Here is a 21,721-nt window from a genome sequence, read left to right as displayed (position 1 = left end):
CTGTGTCATAGGATAATGCCACTTGATTCTCTAAAAGGGAATTAATTTGAGGGCAAAGAAACAAATCTCATCTAATAATAATAATAAGTTATTATTAATTTTAACAGGAGTTGCCATTCAACAAATCACTTATAATTGGAAGAATTGGAATAGGTTGGCAGGTAGGTAGCAGAGGGTAGGAGTGAAGGGCCACTACTCAGACTGGAGGAGGGTCACAAGTGGTGTTCCACAGGGGTCGGTGCTCGGACCGCTGCTTTTCAATATATTTTATAAATGATCTAGAAATTGGGACGAAGTGCGAAATAATAAAATTCACAGACGACACCAAACTATTTTGTGGTGCTCTGACTAAAGAGGACTGCAAAGAATTACAAAGGGACCTGAACAAACTAGGGGAGTGGGCGACGAGATGGCAGATGAAGTTCAATGTAGAGAAATGCAAAGTATTGCATGTAGGAAGCAAAAACCCGAAGTACAGCTATACGATGGGAGGGATGTTATTGAGTGAGAGTACCCAAGAAAGGGACTTGGGCGTAATGGTGGACAAGACAATGAAGCCGACGGCACAGTGCGCAGCGGCCGCTAAGAGAGTGAATAGAATGCTAGGTATAATCAAGAGGGGTATTACAACCAGAACGAAAGAAGTTATCCTGCCGTTGTATCGGGCAATGGTGCGCTCGCATCTATAGTACTGCGTCCATTATTGGTCGCCGTACCTTAAGAAGGATATGGCGATACTCGAGAGGGTTCAGAGGAGAGCGACACATTTGATAAAAGGTATGGAAAACCTTTCATACACTGAGAGATTGGAGAAACTGGGTCACTTTTCCCTGGAGAAGAGGAGATTTAGAGGGGATATGATAGAGACTTAAAAGATCATGAAGGGCATGGAGAAAGTGGAGAGGGACAGATTCTTCAAACTTTTGAAAACTACAAGAACGAGAGGGCATTCAGAAAAGTTGAAAGGGGACAGATTCAAAATCAATGCAAGGAAGTTTTTCTTCACCCAACGGGTGGTGGACACCTGGAATGAGCTTCCAGAGGGCGTGATAGGACAGAGTACGGTATTGGGGTTCAAAAAGGGATTGGACAATTTTCTGAAGGAAAAGGGGATAGAGGGGTATGGATAGAGGATTACTACACAGGTCCTGGACCTGTTGGGCTGCCGCATGAGCGGACTGCTGGGCACGATGGACCTCTGGTCTGAAGCAGCAGAGGCACTTCTTATGTTCTAAGATAAGAAGTAAAGACAAAGTTGTAGTTCAAAATTTGGTTTGTCATCATCGAATTTTGATACAGCTGGCGGCCAAACTTTGTTCATAGTTCTTCCCTCTCGACCAGGAGGGACTGTGGCATAAACCTTGGCAGGATTAAATCTTTTCAAAGAGGATTCAACTAGAAGAGATTGATGTGATAGTTGAGACTTCTCAAATCCTTTACAATGAATCATCTGATATCGAGATTCCATCTTTGCTGGCACAGCAGGAACGGAGGAGTATGGTGTATCAAGATTTCTTTTGAAAGTCTGAGAAAAATGCCATTCATGGGTAATTTGAAAGAATACCTAGGAGGATGAGACATACCCAGTTCTTCCAAATACTCCTTAGAGTCAGATTCCAAAATGATGTTAAGATCTTTACTCATTTGGCATAGAAATTTTGTAAAGGACACCAGATCTGAAGAGGTATGATCTCATTAAGGAGAAGGTGTATGAGAACCCCTCAAGGTACCTCTCACAGGAGAGAACGAAGGTAAAGCCTCTCTGGAGTATTGATACCTGAGATCTGAATCCATAGGCAAAGATGCAGATGAATGCCCACTTCTGGAATGAGTCGAGGAAGCATAATGTTTTCGTTTTGAAAAACCAGCTGGTAAAGAAAACCTCGCAGGAGAAGAACTCGACTGACGAGAATGGTGAGGCTCCACAACAGATCTCTAAGAGTCGTGATATTTTGATAAACGAGGCCTGACTTGAGAAGAAGTCCTGGGCCTCGATGAATGCCTTGACAAATGATGTAGGGAAGAACTATGCCTCGAATCACGGTCCCGTGATTGAGTCGAACCTAGCCTCGAAAATGAATGTTGAGGAGTCCTCGCCCTGTGTTTTGAAGAAGGCAATGCCCTATGTGTAGAGGTACGACTGGAAGTCGGAGAATGACGCCAAGACACTGAGAAGGATTCAGCTCCTTGTGTAGAGGTATATTGAAGCAATCTTAAGGACTCAACTCCTTGTTTAGAGTGTGTAGAATGATCTTGAGGCACTCTCAAGGACTCAGCTCCTTGCACAGAGTGTATAGATTGAGCTCAAGGCACTCTTAAGGACTCGACTCCTTGTATTACTGCTGAGTGCTCAGGCTGGACTGCAGGAAGCAGGGTTGAGGCAGGAGTCATTTTGACAAGCATATTACCAAACTCCTGATGCAGAATAGTTTCTAACATATTCTGCAAAGCTGGCACCGAGACCACGGGATCCAGTACAATTGGTGTGGCTAAGGACTCCGAGGAAGACGACCTCGAGGAAGAGTGTTGCCTCGATTTTGAGACACATTTCCTGGATAGCCTTGGACCCACTGGTTCTAAGGGTGGCATGTCCATAGGGGTTGGCTTAGCTATCTTACCTGAGGATAACGGCTGCTCAGGAGAAGATTTAGCTGATTTCCCTGAAGACGATGACTTCACCATTGAGGAAGGTTTGAGTGAGGTCGAGGTTGAAGGTTTTGGCCCTGTAGAAGATTTCAATGGAGTTGAGGTCGGGGCCAAAATTGGGGTTGAGGTTTTAGTTGAAGGCAGATCCATTCCCCTGAAGATTTTCTGAATCTGAACTCGATGATGTTTAAGGGCTCGATTTTTGAAGTGTAGCACAGCAGGCGCATGACTCCGTATGATGATCAAGTCCTAAACACTGTACACACCACTTGTGTGGGTCTGTGATAGAGCTCGCGCGTTGACACCGGCTATACTTCTTGAACCCTGTGACTGGCCGGGACATGGAATGAAACGCGGCCGCAGCTAAATTGAAGCCCGCAGGCTGAGGCCATGGAGTAGGCCCTGCCGTGACACGATCAAAACAACAAACAAAATGTTTTGTTTTTAACAAGTGCAGATAAACACAGCGACCCTGAAAGAAAATACACAAGCCGTGGTGAGAGAAGGCACGAGTAGAACTAAATCTCATGCAGAGCCTTGAAACGAGTGCTTCTCAGCTCTGCGGAAAACTTAGAACTGAGGAGACACTCGCCATACGGCGGGCAGGAAGGCACTCGCGCATGTGCGGTGCGGCAGTTGCAAACTTTCCAAAAGTTCTTCAAGCAAGTCTGCTTGTGAAGCTGTCCGCCTTAGGGCTCTGTGGTTGACGTTACCTATATGTTTAGAATATGCTGCCTGCTTGTCCTGGGATAATGGGGATACTGGGGATGTGACACTCGGCCTCTGGGTGCAAGGAGTCTTTCCATATGGTTCTAGAAAAAAGAGACATCTGGGTTATATTTCCATTGCTTTTAATGAAAGTAAAATCTGGATGTTTCCATCTGCCCTCCTTTTTCTGGAGCTGTATGGTAATCCTACCTGGTCTTTATGCAGTGGTAACACTCAGTAGCTAGATTGAGGGCCCATAATGATAAGGTTGGGATAGGAGGTGAAATGCTATCATGCTGCCTGCTCAACCAATCAAATTCCATCAAGCAAAAGCGGCCCGCCCTCAGGGCATTCAAAGGGAAGCTCTGAATCCTCTGAAGGCTTTTACCACACTACTTTGATTGGAGCAGAGAGGGCGGAGCTCAGTGCCACCCTCAACTGATCCCAGTCCAGCCCTGCTGCTGACTAGGGCAGGACTGGATGCTCCCTCTCCTTACAGACCGGGAAAAATAAAACTGCCAGCAAGAGCTTGTTTAGCTTTGTGTCTTTTCTGGAAGGCTCACATTTATCCTGTTTGTTCTTGAAGCCACTTTTGGCTTCTGCTGCTTTCCTTCAATGTACAAGGTAAGAATTAATATTTTATTGGTACAAGTCATTACATAAAGATCTATAGCTTGTACAAAAATGTTTAATCCTTTTCCTGGGGCAAGAAACTGCAATTGTTTTCCTGGCATTTGCCGCACAGTGTTAATTGCGTCCATTCTGGACTGCATTCTTATATAGCATGAGTATTACTTTGTATGCTAAAACCAGAGATATTTTATATGAAAGTGTGGAGATCAGTCCACTAGTTCACCGCCTCTGATTTTGTTTTTTTCTTGCAAAATGACGGTCCCCTGGTCAAACTGATCAGAAGTGCATTGCAATGTGGCTGTATGCACATTTATGGGAGACTTTCCTGGTACTGAAATACGCATGCTGTTGAAAATAATTGGGACAGAACCAATTTATTTAACAACACCCTATTCTCCTACTTTATGCACAGGAAAAACAACTGCTCTCCCTCCTCCCCCCCCCCCCCCCCGCCAACTTCTTTGTTGACTGGAAAACTCATTTCTCTTGGTTGGCATATGATATATCTATTCAACAAACAAAAACAGTATTTGAGGTAATTACTTCTTGCCAGTTATAAATCCATATGAATTAACAAGGCCTTAAGCCACTTGTAGAAAAACATGCAGTCGTGATGCCTAGAGCAGTGGTCCTCATTAATTTTTAAGCTGGAGCCACTTTGGATCCAAATGAGCTGAAGGAGGGTCACCAATTACCTTCCATGTGAGACTGTGACACTGCTGACCAATGTGTATTAATAACATTACCCCCCCAGCCTGTCTTCAAACTTGTTATTGTGAGTATGCTGAAGAAGGTAGACATTTCCAAATGCACTTTCTTCATCTACTGATAAATGCTTTCTCCTTCAAGCATGTGGCTTTTCCTCTCTTCCACTTTGTCGTAAGCTTGGGTAGAGAATTGCGTGGGGACAAAAATCAAGCCTGTCCATCCTCGCTGGAATGAAACCCAACCCCGCCTGTCCCTGCTGGAAATCGAATCCATCTCCACCCGTCCCCGCGAGGAAACCCCTTCGTCCCCGCCCATCCCTATAAACTTCAGAAATAGTTATTTCATTTAATTATGCTACTGAATTAAAGGCTCTGGTAGAGACCCATTTAAAAATAAGCAAAGACACTTTATTCATTTGGAAATATTAATTGGAAAGAATACATACCGTATTTGCCGGCGTATAAGACGACTTTTCAGTACCTTAAAATCCTCCCCAAAGTCGGGGGTCGTCTTATACGCCGGGTACAGTTTACATGCCCTTACTTGCGGGGCTGGATGTACTCAGTCGCGCGGCTCTTCTTCTCCCTACCTTTTCTGCTTGCAGCACAGAGCCGAACGGAAGTCTTCCCGACGTCAGCGCTGACGTCGGAGGGGAGGGAGGGCTTAAACAAAGCTTAAACAAAGCCCTCCCTCCCTCCGACGTCAGCGCTGACGTCGGGAAGACTTCCGTTCGGCTCTGTGCTGCAGGCATGTCAGGTAAGGAGAAGGAGAGTAGCCTCGTGGTTCGAGTGGCTACCAAGAGAGAGGGGCGGCCGCCCCTCCCCGGTTGCAGCACAGCCGGCCAGGTTCCCTTACTTTTGTGGCACTTCGCCGACCGACCGATAACAGCCCGGGTCCGACAATCCTCCCTGCCCTGTAGCCGCGAATCTAAATACCTTCTTACAGCAGCTGTAAGAAGGTAATTTAGATTCGCGGTTAAGGGCAGGGAGGTTTGTCGGACCGGGGCTGTTGTCGGTCGGTCGGGGAAGTGCCACAAAAGTAAGGGAACCTGGCCGGCTGTGCTGCACCCGGGGCGGTAGAGAAGGTGTGCGGAAGAAGGGGTCGTCTTATACGGCAAATATAACACAAAACTCTATTTTTTAACTAAAAGTTGGGGGGTCGTCTTATACGCCCAGTCGTCCTATACGCCGGCAAATACGGTACTTTGTAAACGGGTCTTGCCAGAGCCTCTAATGTAAATATAAATACTCCAGCTGATGAAGACCTCCAAGCCATGTCAGTTGAGGACTTCCTCTGAAGGTGGCCAGGGGTCCCTGATATCACTCTTGTTTGTAAAAATTTTTTGAGAATTGAATTGATTAATGTTTGCTCTGTCCAGTTTTCTTTTTTTTTATGAACATCAATCCATGAGGTTTGTGGTCTAGAAATGTAGTGTAATGTAACTTTACTTTTTACTCAAAAAGTATTATATTAGACAATAACCTTTTCCCTTTTTTCTTCACTGTACTTTTACTTAAGTACCTTGACCAAGTATTTTGAACACCGCTAGCAGACAGGTTTGGGGGCAGATTCTTCAAATGGTGCTGTAAGAGAGTCCGTACTGCCACTTAACTTAATTGGTTTAATTGCACAGATTAAAAACCAATTAAAATCTCATTTAAAAAATGTCAGCACCTATGGTATCGCATCTACAGATGTGCCAAGGTCAAGGTAGACATGTTTTGGGCTGGAAATGACCTTCTCCGTCAAAGGTAGGCACTGGTAATGTACAAGACTGAAGTGTGATCGCTGGCCCTTTGTGTGTAGTCTTTTGTTCAGTGTCACTAGACGGGTTTTTCTGTGATTTCTTTTTGTTCAGTGTCACCAACTTTTCAATGTCACTAGCATGTGGAGCCTGTAGTTATTTGTTTTGTGGCTCTAGCAGGTAGGGTCTGATTGTGGTTGAAGAATCTGGAAGGCTTTCTATGAGTTGCCACTGCCTCGTCTAAGCAGTCTTTTTTTTTTTGTTTTTGAAGGAGGAGGGCAAGTCATGGATCTGCACAGAAGCCCAGAACATACCCTCCGTTTCACACAGCATTGTTAAAGTGACTCTGGGTTCTCTGTACTTGGGGAGCTTCCACACCTCGATGCCTTGTCAGATCTTTCTCAGATTTAATATTTTTTCTCACTCCGTAGATGTTCAGAGGACCTGACAAAGACATGGAATTCATCCTCACAGCCCCATCCTCAGCTGTGTGTGGAGTGACACTAGAAACGGGAGGAAAGGAGTATCTTATTGCAGGTAATTAAGATTCTGAGCTGTGCCCACGCTGTAAATCTGTCATCTCCTGCAGACTGACACTACTCTCTGTCCATGTCATCTTTCCAAACAGGAAAATCAGAGGGAAATGGCAAAATGCATGTGACGTTGTGTGACTTAATCATGCCCTGGGAATCACTGAGTGTTACCCAGAAAAAGAGCCTCACTCAGCGCTACCAAATGGGCTGCGAGTGCAAGGTGGGTCTTGGTCTTGCTCTTGATTGTCTGCATTTTTTCATATCTAGATTGCTCCCTGGTGTGATTTTGGGTTATTTTTACCCCATGGACTTTCTCCCTAGTTTGAAAGTGAAAGTATATTTGTTTGTCTTCCAAAGAGGATCTTTATCACTTCAGTGTGTGCTCTGTCACATTGCTTGAGAGCTGAATCATGTTTCAAGTCGCTCTCTTTACGCTTTTATTTAAACCAGTGTCGTATTTCTTGGTATTTACATCAGTTTTCTGTAGACTGTAAAAGCAAGGATAGGATTTTGAAAGGGTAGAGATAGAAGAATAAAGGGGATTAAAGGGTTCTAGACAAGTCATGGACCTGATGGGCCGCCGCAGGAGCGGACTGCTGGGCGAGATGGACCTCTGGTCTGACACAGCGGAGGCAACTTCTTATGTTCTTAATGCTGAATTTAATGCAGTAATCTGCTGGTATCGTTCCTTTTAAATACTGCTGAAACAGTTTTTCCCATTGTAAATTGCCTGGAAATGGCATTCAGAGCATCAACTGTCGCATTACAATAAACTGACAATTTCTACTCTTGCCTTTATGCCTGATGTTCAGTGGCCCTGAATGGATAGCTTAATTGGTTTAAAGTTAAAACTGCTATCGTGCATTCCACTTAAATGAATTTTAGACTAGAGAATGACACGGGAACAGGTTCCCACGGTAAATCTGCAGGAATAGGAAAAATTGCAGCCAGTTTACCAAGGTAAAAAGCCTTTCTCCTATGGTAAAGAAAAATTCCATCTGGGTTGGACTCGGCATCTCCTTCCCAGCTCTCCTCACAAGTCAGCCACACCACCATGAAGAATCTTCAGAAGCCCACACCGAGGCCTTTCTTCTGCTGAGTCCTGCCTTGATGTAACTTCCAGTTTCACAAAACTGAAAGTTACTTCAAGGAGGGACTTGGCAGAAGGAAGGCTCCGGAGCAGGCCTCTGAAGATTCTTCATGGTGGTACCGGGGGGGAGGAGGGGGGGGAAGCTCTGCTGCTATTGTAACCATTTAAAACAAAAAAATTTTAACTTGGGGGGGAGGGAAGCCCTGTTTCTGGAATTTGACTATATAAACATAGAAACATGATGGCAGTTAAAGGCCAAATGGCCCATCCAATCTGCCCATCTCCAGTAACCATTATCTCTTCCTCTCTCTAAGAGATTCCAGGTGCCTATTCCAGGCTTTCTTGAATTCAGACACAGTCTCTGTCTCCACCATCTCTTTCAGGAGACTGTTCCACACTGTCAGGACCTGAGCTGGAGAGTGGAGTTCCAATGCTGGAGGCACCTGAGAGCGGCTGTGAGGGCTTTTGCCGTCTGGTCCTTGTGTCTCTGGGACTGGGAAGAGGCAGGGTGGGCCAGTGAAATAGGTGGTGGGACCCAATTCAGGTCCAATGATGCAAGTGGCTTTAGTTCCTCAATGACACAGCAGAACAGTTGATTGCCGGCCTCTGAGGAGAGCAGTCAGCAGTGCATACACGGTCTTCCGTGCATGCGAGATTGAGCAGCCAGACTGGTAGCAAGGCCAAAGAGTGTGCGGGAGCGTACCAAAGAAACAAGGTGGGCCAGGAAGAACAGAGAGGGCTACTGGAGCATCACCAACATCAGCAGAAATGTGCATGGACCCCACCTGGGTGATAGCTGGGGTTCAGAAGGCTGTCGGGCTACAGCTGGGGGTCTAGCTAGGGGGGACTCCTGGGGGGCTTGCAAGGGAGTGCACTAGAGCACTGGGGATCAGCTAGCTCAAGGGTTATACTATGACCCACAGGAAGGGTGGTGCTGGCTGATTGTCTCCAGAGCTGTAGCTGAAGGAAAGGGCAGTGCTGAACCTGGGCTGGGGGAAAGAGAGAGAGAGATTCTGGACCCATATGGGGGGGGGGGCTGGGGCTGAAGGAAAGGGAAAGATACCAGACCTGCAGTTGGGATCTGGAGGAAAAGGAGAGGTACCGGACCTACGGCTCAGAGCTGGAGCTAAAGGGAAGGAAGAGACCCATGGACCCATGGGAGGGGAGCTATAGGGAAGGTGGGGGGGGGGGGTTTGGAGCGTAGGGAGAGAGAAGTTGGATCCTTGGAGAGTGTTGAGGAAAGAGAGAGAGATAGTGGACCACAAGGGGGACCTGGAGGGAAGGGAGAGAGGTATTCAATTCATGGGAGGAATGCTGAGGGAAGAGAGAGAAGTGAAAGGAATGAGAGATGCTGAATCAAAGGGATGAAGGAAGAGGAAAATAGAACACAGCGGAGGGAGGGAAGAAAGAGAGGACAAGAGTAGGAGAGGGGAGAAGCTGGACACATGGAGATATACGAAAAGAGGGTAGATGGTAGGCATGGATGGGAGTATAGGGACAAAGGGGAACACTGCATGGGGGTGGTAAAAGGACACAGTGGGGCAATGCCAGACATGGGAGGATAATATGGACCATTTTATTTATTATTTTTCTTTGGGATGGACTAAGAAATTGAACATCATACCTAAGTCTCAAAAATCAGAAATTTCTTTCAGAAAACCACCTAATTCAACTGAATTTTGGCAGATTCATAATTTTCCATTGGATTGGACAAAATTTTGTAATAACATCCTAGATGAAACTGCCCCTAAACATACTATAAAAAAACCAAGCTGATGACACAAAAAAATGGTATGACACAGAATTACTAGAGATGAAGCGTACTGTGCGTCGTTTTGAAAGAAAATGGATAAAATCCAAAGCAGCTATAGACAAAGAACATTGGAGAAAGGAAGTTAGAAATTATAAGAAACTATTAAGGGAGAAACGAAAAGCCTACTATTCAGCAAAAGTCGGTACTACAAGCATTGATGTAAAGAAATTAGTTCAACTAGTTAATACAGTGTTTAATGTGACTCAAAATACGCAATCCTTAGGATGACTTTTACCTACTTCAAATGATTTAGCAAATTTCTTCAGTTCCAAAGTCTTAAACCTGAGATCTTCTTGTTTACCTTTTCTGGGAAATTTTGAGTCTCATTTAAATATGAATGAAATCAAGGTCTATTCAGATTTGTATTGGTCTTCATTTGAAGACCCGGATTGGCAGGATTTTACTAAACTATTCTGTAGATACGCTAAATATTTTGTATATTAGATCCTTGCCCTTATGACAGCGGCATCTTTAAGCTTTAAATTAAAATTATTGGATTGGCTGTTTGATTCTTTGAAGGCAGGAAAATTTCCACAAGAGGAGGGTAATATAATTATTACTCCAATAATTAAGAATAAGAATGAATCTATTTCATTACTAGCCAACTATAGACCTGTGGCATTGATCCCCCTTTTTTTTGTAAAGATTATGAAGGGATTGGTCCAAATTCAGTTGATGAAATATCTTGAGCAACATTCCTTGCTCCATGATTCTCAATCTGGCTTCAGAACTTATTATAGTACAGAAACGGTGATAGCTACAATGTTAGATCATCTAAATGGTCTGTTGAGCAAGGGTAGGAGTGCATTGGTTCTTCAGTTTGATCTGAGTAGCGCCTTTGACTTGGTGGATCACACCAAGTTACTGGCCTGCCTAGATGCCCTAGGGTTGCAAGGTAATGTTATCTCGTGGTTCAAAGGGTTCCTTGGATCGAGACTCTTATCAGGTTAAGCCTAACAATCAGCTTTCCATAGCTTGAAAAAACCCTTGCAGGGTCCCTCAGGGTTCCCCATTCTCCCCCACATTATTTAATGTATATCAATTTTCTCTGGGGTTTCATTTGAACAACTGGGCTCTAGACTGTTTAGTTATGCCGATGACATTACGATCATCATTCCTTGTAATACAACTATATCTCATATTACCCAAATAATTGAGTCTATACTGAAACTGATGGAATCATGGATGTAAGAATTTAAATTCAAATTAAATCATAAGACCAAATTCTTTGTTGCGTCTCCACCTAGAATTTTATATGAACCATCAATTACTATAGACTCAACACTCTATAAGATCAATCCAACGATTAAAATATTGGGAGTTGTTATAGATCATCACTTGACCATGAAAAAGCAAGTATGCTGTGGTGCAAAAGGGTTATTACACATTGTGGAAGCTGTGTACCATAAAATCATATTTTGAGTTTCTGGCCTTTAAACTATTAGTTCAGTCATTACTTCTAAGTCTTCTCGACTATTGTAACGTTGTCTATTTGACATGTACCAAGAAAGAGATGGCTAGGCTTAGACTGATTCAAAATACGGGGGGTCAAATTAATTTATGGTCTAAAGAAATATGATCATGTGACTCCTTTCTATTGTGAGTTGCATTGGCTTCCAGTGGAGGCGCGTGTTTTGTTTAAGCTGGGTTGTCTTTGTTACAAAGTTGCTTATGGTATTGTTCCAAACTATATGACCGATAGATTTCTCATAGCATTCCATAAACATAGGAGAGAATCGCATGCATTGTTTAATTTTCCATCTGCTCAAGTTTGTAAGAGCAAGAAATCCACTAGCATTTCAGGCTGCTTTCTATGACAGGGAATTTAGGCCACTGTTGCATAGTGCTTGCTTCTACAAGCACTTTAGAACTCAATTGAAAACTCATCTTTCTTCAAAATAGTTAGCAAACTAATTTAAATCATCCTTAGGTTATGTTATTTTTAATCTTTTGTTCACCATATTGAACTTACGGATATGCAGTTTATAAGTACAATGTTATGTTATGTTGTCCCTGTCCCCATGGGAACTCATTTTCCCACCCCATCCCATCCCCGTGAGTTATTTTTCTGTCACTGCCCCATTTCTGCAAGCTCTGCCTTAATCATAAGTTAAGGTCAGAGCTTACAGGAATAGGGCAGGGACAGAGAAAGCGACAAAACTCGTGGGGATGGGGACAAATTTGTTCCCGTGTCATTCTTTAATATGGACACAGAGGGAAGATGGCTAGACATGGGGGAGAGTAGGAATGCAGAAGGGAGATGGTGGACTTAGGGGGGAATAGGGACATAGAATGCTGATTATAAAGAAATGTATATTGGTACTAGACATAGAAACATAGAAAGATGACGGCAGAAAAGGGCCAAGGCCCATCAAGTCTGCCCACTCTATAGACCCTCCCCTTAATATTAGCCAATGTTCTACCCTGATCCACTTAGGGATCCCACATGGGCGTCCCATTTATTCTTAAAATCTGGCACGCTGCTGGCCTCGATTACCTGTACTGGAAGCTTGTTCCATTGATCAATCACTCGCTCCGTGAAGAAATACTTCCTGGTGTCGCCGTGAAATTTTCCGCCCTTGAGTTTGAGCGGGTGCCCCCTTGTGGTTGAGGGGCCTCTGAGAAGGAAAATGTTATCTTCCACTTCTATACGTCCGGTGATGTATTTAAACGTCTCAATCATGTCTCCCCTCTCCCTGCGTTCCTCGAGAGTGTAGAGCTGCAAACTGTTTAGTCTTGCTTCGTACGAGAGACCTTTAAGCCCTGAGACCATTCTGGTGGCCATCCTTTGGACCGACTCGACCCTCTGCATGTCCTTGCGATAATGTGGATTCCAGAATTGCACGCAGTATTCCAGATGAGGTCTCACCATGGTCCTGTATAATGGCATTATGACTGCAGGCTTTCTGCTGACGAAACTTCTACGGATGCAACCCAGCATCTGTCTTGCCCTTGATGAAGCCTTCTCCACCTGATTGGCAGATTTCATGTCTGCGCTGATGATTACTCCTAAATCTCGTTCTGCTGAAGTCCTTGTCAAGGTCTCACCGTTCAAGGTATAAGTTCTGCACGGGTTTCTGCTACCCAGGTGCATGACCTTACACTTTCCAGCATTGAAGCCCAGCTGCCAGGTTGAGGACCAGCTTTCCAATGTACGTAGGTCCTGCGCCATACTATCTTGTAGTTTGCCCTCGCTTACCATATTACATAGTTTGGCGTCGTCGGCGAATAATGTTACTTTACCATGAAGCCCTTGAGTCAGATCTCCTATGAATATGTTGAAGAGGAGTGGACCCAAGACCGAGCCCTGCGGCACCCCGCTGGTCACTTTCGATGTCTCAGAGAAAGTACCGTTAACCATCACCCTCTGAAGTCTGCCACTCAGCCAATCATTGACCCATGCCGTCAGAGTCTCTCCTAACCCCATCGATTTCATCTTATTTAACAGTCTGCGGTGTGGGACGCTGTCAAAAGCTTTACTGAAGTCCAGGTACACTATGTCCAGTGATTCTCCTTCGTCCAGTCTTTTTGTTACCCAATCAAAGAAGCTGATGAGGTTTGATTGGCAGGACCTACCCTTGGTGAATCCATGTTGATTGGGGTCCCGTAGATTCCCTTCGTCCAAGACCGTGTCCAATTGGCGTTTGATCAGTGTTTCCATGAGTTTGCATACTATCGATGTCAGACTCACCGGTCTGTAATTTGCAGCCTCTGTCCTGCATCCCTTTTTATGTAGACCATCGGAATATATCGCATTAGGATAAAAACTTGTGTTGAAAAATCTTGCACTAGAACTATGACAGATTTAACCTTTAATATATAATATATATATTAGTATTAGATCCCTAGTATGAGTTGAGTTAGGATAAAAATTTGTATGGAAAAACTTTACTGTAACTATGGCAAATTGTAACCTGTAAATTGTGTACTAAGTATGTTTAAGCTGTAACCCGTTCTGAGTTCTTTGGGGAGAATGGGATAGAAAATGAATGAAATAATAAATGATACCTATAGCAATCGTATCATTCTTTCTGCTAGAAACTCCCCAACCGTGAGATGTCCTGTCTGTCTAAATTAGATTGTAAGTTCTTCTGAGCAGGGACCGTCTATTGAATGTTAAATGTACAGCACAGTGTAAGCCTTTCAGCGCTATAGAAATGATAAATAGTAGTAGTAAGATGAAGGGAGAGAAATACTAGAAAGAAAAGTATAGGAGAGAGAGAAGGGAGATGCTGAACATGGGGGAAAGCAGCAATGGCAAATGGTCAGGAGACCCTGGTGAGTGAGTTAAGAGAAGACAGAAGAAAACCAAAGCTAGAGACCAATGTGATTTGAAGAATAAAATGACCAGACAACAAATCATTTTAGTTTCTATCCGATTTGAAATGTTATCCTGCTAGAGCTGGTGTTTAGAAGTAACTGGGGACCACAATGCCCACTATCAGGCTATGCTCCTTTAGCTCTCTGTCGTCCTCCCCTAACACTATTCCTACTGTGTGCGACTGATTTTTCTATGTAGCATTCTGTAGTAATTTGGCTTGTTCAGTTTTCTTCATAGTGGAGGGGATACTTGTGAGGGGAAGGGGAGACAGGGGTTTTGTTGATCCTTGTTCTGTATTATTTGTGATTTATAAAATAATTGTACAGAATATAGTTTCTTTTTATACTTTAATAAAATGATTTCAATATAAAATCATAACTATTTGAGGCTTGTGCAGATGGGATCAGACAGTTTGCAGGGACGGGGATGTCATTCTCTGGTTTAGCCCCATCTCTGGAATGTCTCTCATCCATCCTAAATCCAAAAGATGACAGATTGCCTGGATAATGAGCTGTCTGGCAAAGATGCATCAATTCGCCAGCGCTAAATGCAGGAAAGAAAGGTGTAAGACTTTGGTACACGTAAACTTGCCTCACTTATGTTAAGGCCATGCATAGGGTTACCATATGGCTCCATAAAAAGCAGTACGGATTGAGACATCTGGGTTGAAAGCAATGGAAGTAAAACCTGAATGTCTCAATCTGTCCTCCTTTTTCTGGAGCCATATGGTAACCCTATCCGTGCATGCATGTTCTTGCAATAATTGCCCTAATTTTCAAAAGATGAGCCTGCAAGAACTTTTGCTTTGAAAATTGCCCTGGGTAAGTGGTACAGCTCTTGTATTTGTATAGGTAGTATTTTACTAAAATGGTAAATACACAGATTGAAAATGCAAGTTCTGTTCATAGTTCCCCCTGACCAAAACCTTCTCCCGTGTCCACTGTACAGTCATGACTTTTAGCGCACTGAGCTATGGAAAAATCTAATCAAAAACTTGGTTTGTATACCGCATCATCTCCAGATAGGAGCTTGATTCGATTAACATATGAGAGCAGACAAATTCATAATCTTTGTACATTAAACCAAAATTTAATACTACCTGATTGGTAAGATTGCTATCGGTGAGATATGAAGATTATTTGTCTATTTTATGGCAATGATCATAATATTGTTGAAATAAGAAAGTTTTCAGGGCCTTTGAAATGCTCTTCCCATGTCTGTCTCTCTCTTTTTTTTTTTTTTGGCTCAGTAACGTCCCCTCTCTTTCTGTCTACAGATTTCTCGCTGCCCTTTGATTCCCTGTTCCCTCTCCTCTCCGGATGAATGCCTGTGGACAGATTGGGTGACAGAGAAGAGTATTAATGGGCGACAGGCTAAGCACTACGCTTGCATTAAGAGAAGCGATGGGTCCTGTGCCTGGTATCGTGGGTCCTCTATACCCAAACAAGAGTTCCTTGACATTGGGGATCCTTAAGTCCAACTCTTGCCTTCCTGACTCCCATAGACAAAGCCACCAGAAGCAAGACCGCTCCAGCTCTGACATCACTTCCTGGAAACAGCATGACCCTGCAGTGACCCATGTGGAAATAGTTAGTATCTCTGCACTCAAGGAAGAGGGTTGGGATTGGTGTGGAATCATCATTTTGATCGGAGCTATGGAATTTCAGCCTACCCCACAGAGAATCAGAAGCCATGCTTGCAGAATTTCGAGGGAGTGAGGAGTGCTCTAGTCTTTTGTCCTGTGTAGCTGGCTACCAGGTTACTCTTGCCTGAGGAAGTGCCTCTCATGGTGGAATCCTCTTCAGCCTCCTTTCCAGTCATCCTTCCATTTTCTTTCACTATAATTTCCTAAAGCTTCTCCTATCAGCTTTCTCAGCCTAGGTGTCAAATGCCGATCTCTCAATTTACTGTTGCCACAAGTAACCAGGCTTCCGGGAGCATCTGATCCAAAATGGATTATTAGGAACAGGGTAACCTCTGTAGACCTCAGATTCATGACCACCTTCAGAAGGGCGACCAGGATCCCCATGTCCTTTTTTTGATGAAATGTGATGACGTACAGAGATGGATCCACTGTGTAGGACCTGAACTTTGCTAATAGTTTCTCTCTTCAGATGTAATTTTGTCATACTGGGCCCATGTTATTGCAGGATGTGACGGTTCTACCATTTGCGCAGTCTCTTTTTGCTAGTTGTGTTGGCTTCTTCACTCTACTAATAGCATCTGGTCAGTGCACCCCATCCTCTGTTCTGATGACGTTCACACGTGATATTATATACACATTTTTAGCCTTCCCAGGTACAGCATCACTTCCCCCTGCTCTTTTGGGCATTTGGTTTAGTCAGACCAGGCCTCTCTGTTGGGCTCTGGTGTCGCAAAACTCTTTCATGACTACTCAGCTTTTTTCCCCTTCCAAGTTCCTGCATCACCATTTCAACAAGAAGCCTCATTTAAAGGCCACGCGACAGGACTTCTGATGGAACCCTGCAGTCATGGACCTTAAGTCTGGCCCAGAGGTGTTGCCTTCACTCATCAAGTAGAATTTCCTCCCAAGGCCTCAGCGGCATTCATAGCCCCATCTTGCCCAGAAGCAGGTCCCTGCACACAGCACTGCCCCTGAGCTCCCACAGGTCCCCCTATTCGGAATAGCACAGATGCTTCAAGGAAAGTCTTTTCTTCTGCTTTCTCAGAATAAGCTTACAACCAGCCTTGGATTCTAGGCGAGATTTGGCCCCCCAGACTGCCACGCTCCCACTTTTGGGTCATTGCCCTTGCGCTGGTCTCTGCTCAGTCCTTATGATGTCATACTGGACCAGTCTCTGGCTTCAGTATATACAAGGAACCCCTCCTCTTAATGGAACTTAGCACTCCCATTTGCTTCCTGTATGGTTTCTGTCCCAGGTGTCCTCTGCCTAGTTTCCTGTGTGATTGATTGTCTTGCTTAAGTTGCACTTTTTCCTTGGAAGTGGTCCCTCTGTGGAAAGCATTCAGCAGAGCACAGAAGCGGGCTGGAAGGGCTGTTGGGAAAAATGACTCTTCTAACCCAAGCCGTATCTCTGTGCCGGCTCCTTGCTTGCTGCAAGGCTGCTTAAATTTGTTTACTGGGACTGAAGCTTGGAGGTTTAATCCCCGCTAGTGCCTGCTGTTCTTTGGGTAACACAAGGCAGCACGTGGGCTGGCAGGATCTGAGGCCATTCGCCTTTTGCCAACAAGAAACTGCAGCAACTCTCTGTATAGTGCGTTGGAAGGATTCTGGACCAGCAGCAGCTTTAATTTATATGCTGGGTACGTTTCTCTCACCCTGGGTTGGTGCATCCACTTTTAATTTCCTTTCCAGGCAAATCTAAATAAAAAGAAATGTACCCCAAAGCCTTAGTTGATATAACAGTTCTTGGTATAAGTAACTTTCTTATAATTTAAAGCTTTTCTTGATGTTTTGTGCTGGGATTTTAAGTCGGTGACTTCTTGTGCTGGAAACCCATGAGAGTCCCTGAGTAAGTAAAGTGCTAAGTATTATGTAGGACTCATCTGTGACGCTTGTCATAGGATAATAAACAGTATTATCACATGAAAGAGTTCTGACTGGTTCTTTCACTAGTTATTTGAAAGGTGAGGGTTGAGTGAATGCTACTGTTGGATGTTTGCAAATGGTAGAAGGCAGAAAGGATACAACAGTCAAATACCTCCAGACAAAACCCACATCCCGAATGACAGCTGCCTCCAAGGGTTTTAGCACCAGTTTGGTCAGTGGTGGGGCCAGAAGGATCAATGCTTTAAAAGAAATCTGGGATGTATCATCGTTTATCATTTACTCAAATTTTATATTCACAGAAGCAGAAAAGAACTCCAAAGTATGCACCCGCTCAAACAAGTAGAAGCACGTGTGCTCAGAGCACCCTCCCTGCATTCGTCCATCATACACCAGCAGGGACAGATTAATTTCTTAGATGGTCTCCAAACACTGCTGTGAAACTATGTGAATGAAAGTTCAGACCATAAGTGAACAGGCAGATTATTCCATAAAGCAGGAACAAGGAAAAAGAAAGCCGAGTCCCTTCCCATTGGGTGTATTTTGAGGCTGAGACGCCCAGTCTATGTTCATTTAAAGAGCAAATCCAAAAAACTGTGAAATGGGAGAAAATGACCTTGCAGAAGGATAGATAAACCTTCCAACCACATGGGCCAAATCTCTATCACTGGCCCCAAAACTCCCAAGTCTTTATGCCAAATCATTTACTTGTGCAATTCTAAATTCTATTCAGAGTCACGCCAGGATAAATTAAAAGCAAAAAGCAACACTTAACTTATGCCCAAGGAGGGCAGCCATTTCACTCCTGCCCTTGAGCTTCCTCAGGGGCACGATTGTATTTAAAAACAAAAACTTCTCCAGGTTGACTCACAGACTGCATACTTGAGCAACTCTGATCCTTTCGTACAAAATGGCGCTGTTTGTGTCAGATGTCAGGGTTCTATTTAAAATGAACAGATAATGTCATCAGATAACCAACCAATGAAAAATTTTTCTTCTGTGTTTATGGAAATGTAATAGAATGGCTTCCAGTCAAGGTGTGAATTTAAACCTAAGGGATCTAAAGATTTCAACCTAAAAATCCACTGAAATTCTCCTCTTTGTAGAGTACTGAAACGGTCACCTCCTCTTCTACCCTGGGAATAGTGTCAATAATAAAACATTGTAAATCTAAATTTATGACAAAATGTTTCAGTGTTCCACCAATGGTTCTTTTACAGTCTTTCTTTTCAAATGTGATTTGTTCACCCATGCATATTCTAAATTCTCTTGTAGTCATTCCTACATAGAGCTTATTGCAAATCACAAAACTAGATTTGCTTGTACTAAAGGACTTTAATTGAAAAACTTTACTGTCAACAGGATTAATGCACTCTTTGATCTCCAATGTGATTTCGCATATGTCTCATCTGTAGTACCTTTTATAGCTTGTGTTCATGCATTGTGGCAAATCTGTGGGACTCAGTGTTTCTTTTAATTTTTTCCCACGAAAAAATACAAGTCTAATTGAACAATCCTTAAAGGCAGGAACCATCTGCAGTACATCTCACCTGTTCCTGATAACATTCACCAATTTGGAACTGCCTGTTGAATATTTCAAAACACAACTCTGGATATCGCCAAAGTCATTTTGCATCCTATGAGATGATAAGAGCTACTCTATATATTTTGCTCTTAAATACCTTGGTCAAAATACTTTGGGGCGGGATATCCTCTCCTTGACGGTCTCTTTCTTAGATTACCTTGTGTTACAAAATCTTGTACAGTAGAACAGTTCCTTCTCAATCTAAGCATTTGTGAAAAAGGTAGACTTTTTTTCCAAATAATAACTCGAGAACTCGAGAAAGATAAAGTGTTATCCCAGGACAAGCAGGCAGCCTATTCTCGCATACGGGTGATGTCATCGACGGAGCCCCGATGCGGAAGCCTCGCAAGCAGACTTGCTTGTAGAAACTAGAAGTTTCGAGTCAGCCGCACCGCGCATCCACGAGTGCCTTCCTGCCCAGCAAAGGGCATGTCTTCTCAGTTTTCTGCGGAGCCGAGAAGTCCATGTTTGATTCTCTGTGTTCAACTTACTTACTTCGTGTTCTTTTTCTTCACAAATTGCTGTATTTATTTATTTTTTTTTAATTTCTAGTTAAAAAAATAAAAATAAATTTATTTCTTCTGTTCGGCTGCCGGGGCAGGCCGCTCGGCCGCAGCCCAGGGGCTTTGACTTTGCGGCGGCTGTTTTTCCTCCTATGTCCCAGCCAGCAACAGGCTTCAAGAAGTGTAGCCAGTGTCAACATGCGATTTCTCTCACAGACCCACACAGTAGGTGCGTCAAGTGCCTTGGGCCAGACCATCACCCGAAGTCATGTGAGCACTGTGCTATTCTTCAACCTCGAGCACTTAAACGTCGTCTACTTTCAGTGGAGAAGCTCTTTGGGATGGATTCGACCACTTCCTCGACTCTGAAGCCGACCTCGGTCTCACCTTCGACCGAGGGTCCTCCTACCTCCACTGCTTCGAGCCTCATCAGACCTTCTTCGTTTGCAGCGGCTCTTTCCTCGATGACGTCTGCTGTATCTTCCCCTGTATCCTCAGGTCAGATAGCTCAGCAGAAAGTTTCAGTGGTGGTGCTTAAGGTGCCTAAGACTTCCAAGTCGAAGCACATTTCCACTGCCTCTGTGGAATCTCCAGCCAAAGCAGGTGGTCTGGTTTCAGACGTGGATCCATCCTTGCCGGCTTCTTTCCAGACCATGTTAGAGAAGCAATTCATTCTATTCCTCACTAATATGGGACCGAAGCTTGTTACTCTAATCCAGCCTGGAAATTCTGCAGACTCCCGCGAGGTCGAGCCTCTTTCTATGCCGCAGTCTGAGCCTACACACTCTATGCAGGGAGCAGAGTCTCTGCGAGTGTCTGGTCTGGCATCTATGCACGTGAAGCAAGGAGCAGATTCTTTGCAAGTGCCTCGACAGGAATCCTCACACTCCATAGAAGGAGCAGAGTCTTTGGGAGTGCATCAAGATTCCTTCATCAAGCCTCTGGAGCTTCAATCCACAGCTTCCAGCCCTATCCATTCCTTGGTGGCATCGACTGCTTCCATCTCCGGGGTGAAGTCTCCTCGATCTTCGAGATCTGCTTCCAAGCACCATTCTCACCGACGACAGGATTTCTGTTGTGATGAGAAATTGATTGTGGAAAACCTTGAGTTTATCTACTGGTCAAGGATAGACCCTGCACGGTTCAGGATCCAACAGCAACTGTGGAATTTGTCAGGGGAGAGAAATATGGATTTGGTAGATGGACATGAGACCAATGCAATGGGAACAAGCCTTTCGTCAGTGGCAATTCTAGAACAAGCCACCCAGTGAAGGTAGAGTTTGTTGTAGAAAAGTGTTTGATACCTGACTATCTCCCAGGGTTGGTGGTGATTTATACAATTAACTTAGGATGTAACTAAGACTGGTTGAGTTAGTCCAGGGAAAGAGTTAATTAACTAGCCAGTGCCCATATCCAAAGCTTGAGGTTAACATTAGCTGCTTATGTAGGACTTAATAAGATCTAACTTAGGAATTGAAGTTTAAGATTGCTTAGTCCGTGATCCAACTTAAATGACAACTGAATATCCACTTAAAAGCCCTGATACCACTCTGCAGTGTCATCACTGGGAGGAGAGCATGAGATCTGTCAGACTTGCTAACTGAAAACACGGACCACTAATGTCTGGAATGCTTTCTAGGCCTCAGTTGGTGGTAAGTAAGAAATCTGCTTCTGCTTTTCAGCTCTTCTCTTTCCAAAATGGATGCAGAATTACAAACTGTTGAAGTCCCAGGCTGCCCTCTGCTGGTCAACCTGTAGCATTACAAAGGTACTCCATTTCCTTGATGTTTTTATTTCTATACATTAGCTTGAAAAGTGGACTAACATGGCTACGGCACCATTTCAATCAATGACATGCTACAACTCAGTGGAAGGGATAGACGAGTGAAGCTGAAGCTAAAATTGCTG

General features: G+C 44.0%; 1 protein-coding gene across 1 annotated transcript in view; it reads left to right on the top strand.

The window, feature by feature from the left end:
- The window catches only part of TIMP2 (TIMP metallopeptidase inhibitor 2), a 65,898-nt gene extending 48,134 nt beyond the window's left edge, over window positions 1-17,764 (top strand). Inside the window, exons 3-5 of the mRNA XM_033962466.1 lie at window positions 6,871-6,976; window positions 7,068-7,192; window positions 15,473-17,764. Of these exons, the coding sequence (XP_033818357.1) occupies window positions 6,871-6,976; window positions 7,068-7,192; window positions 15,473-15,670 (429 nt within the window). The 3' untranslated portion in view covers window positions 15,671-17,764. The remainder of the gene's footprint in view (window positions 1-6,870; window positions 6,977-7,067; window positions 7,193-15,472) is intronic.
- Window positions 17,765-21,721: the final 3,957 nt, after the last annotated feature.

This window comes from Geotrypetes seraphini, chromosome 10, assembly GCF_902459505.1.
Source record: "Geotrypetes seraphini chromosome 10, aGeoSer1.1, whole genome shotgun sequence".
Lineage (NCBI taxonomy): Eukaryota > Metazoa > Chordata > Amphibia > Gymnophiona > Dermophiidae > Geotrypetes > Geotrypetes seraphini.
The sequence above is the reverse complement of the archived record's forward strand: the minus strand, read 5'-3'. Positions and strand labels throughout refer to the sequence as shown.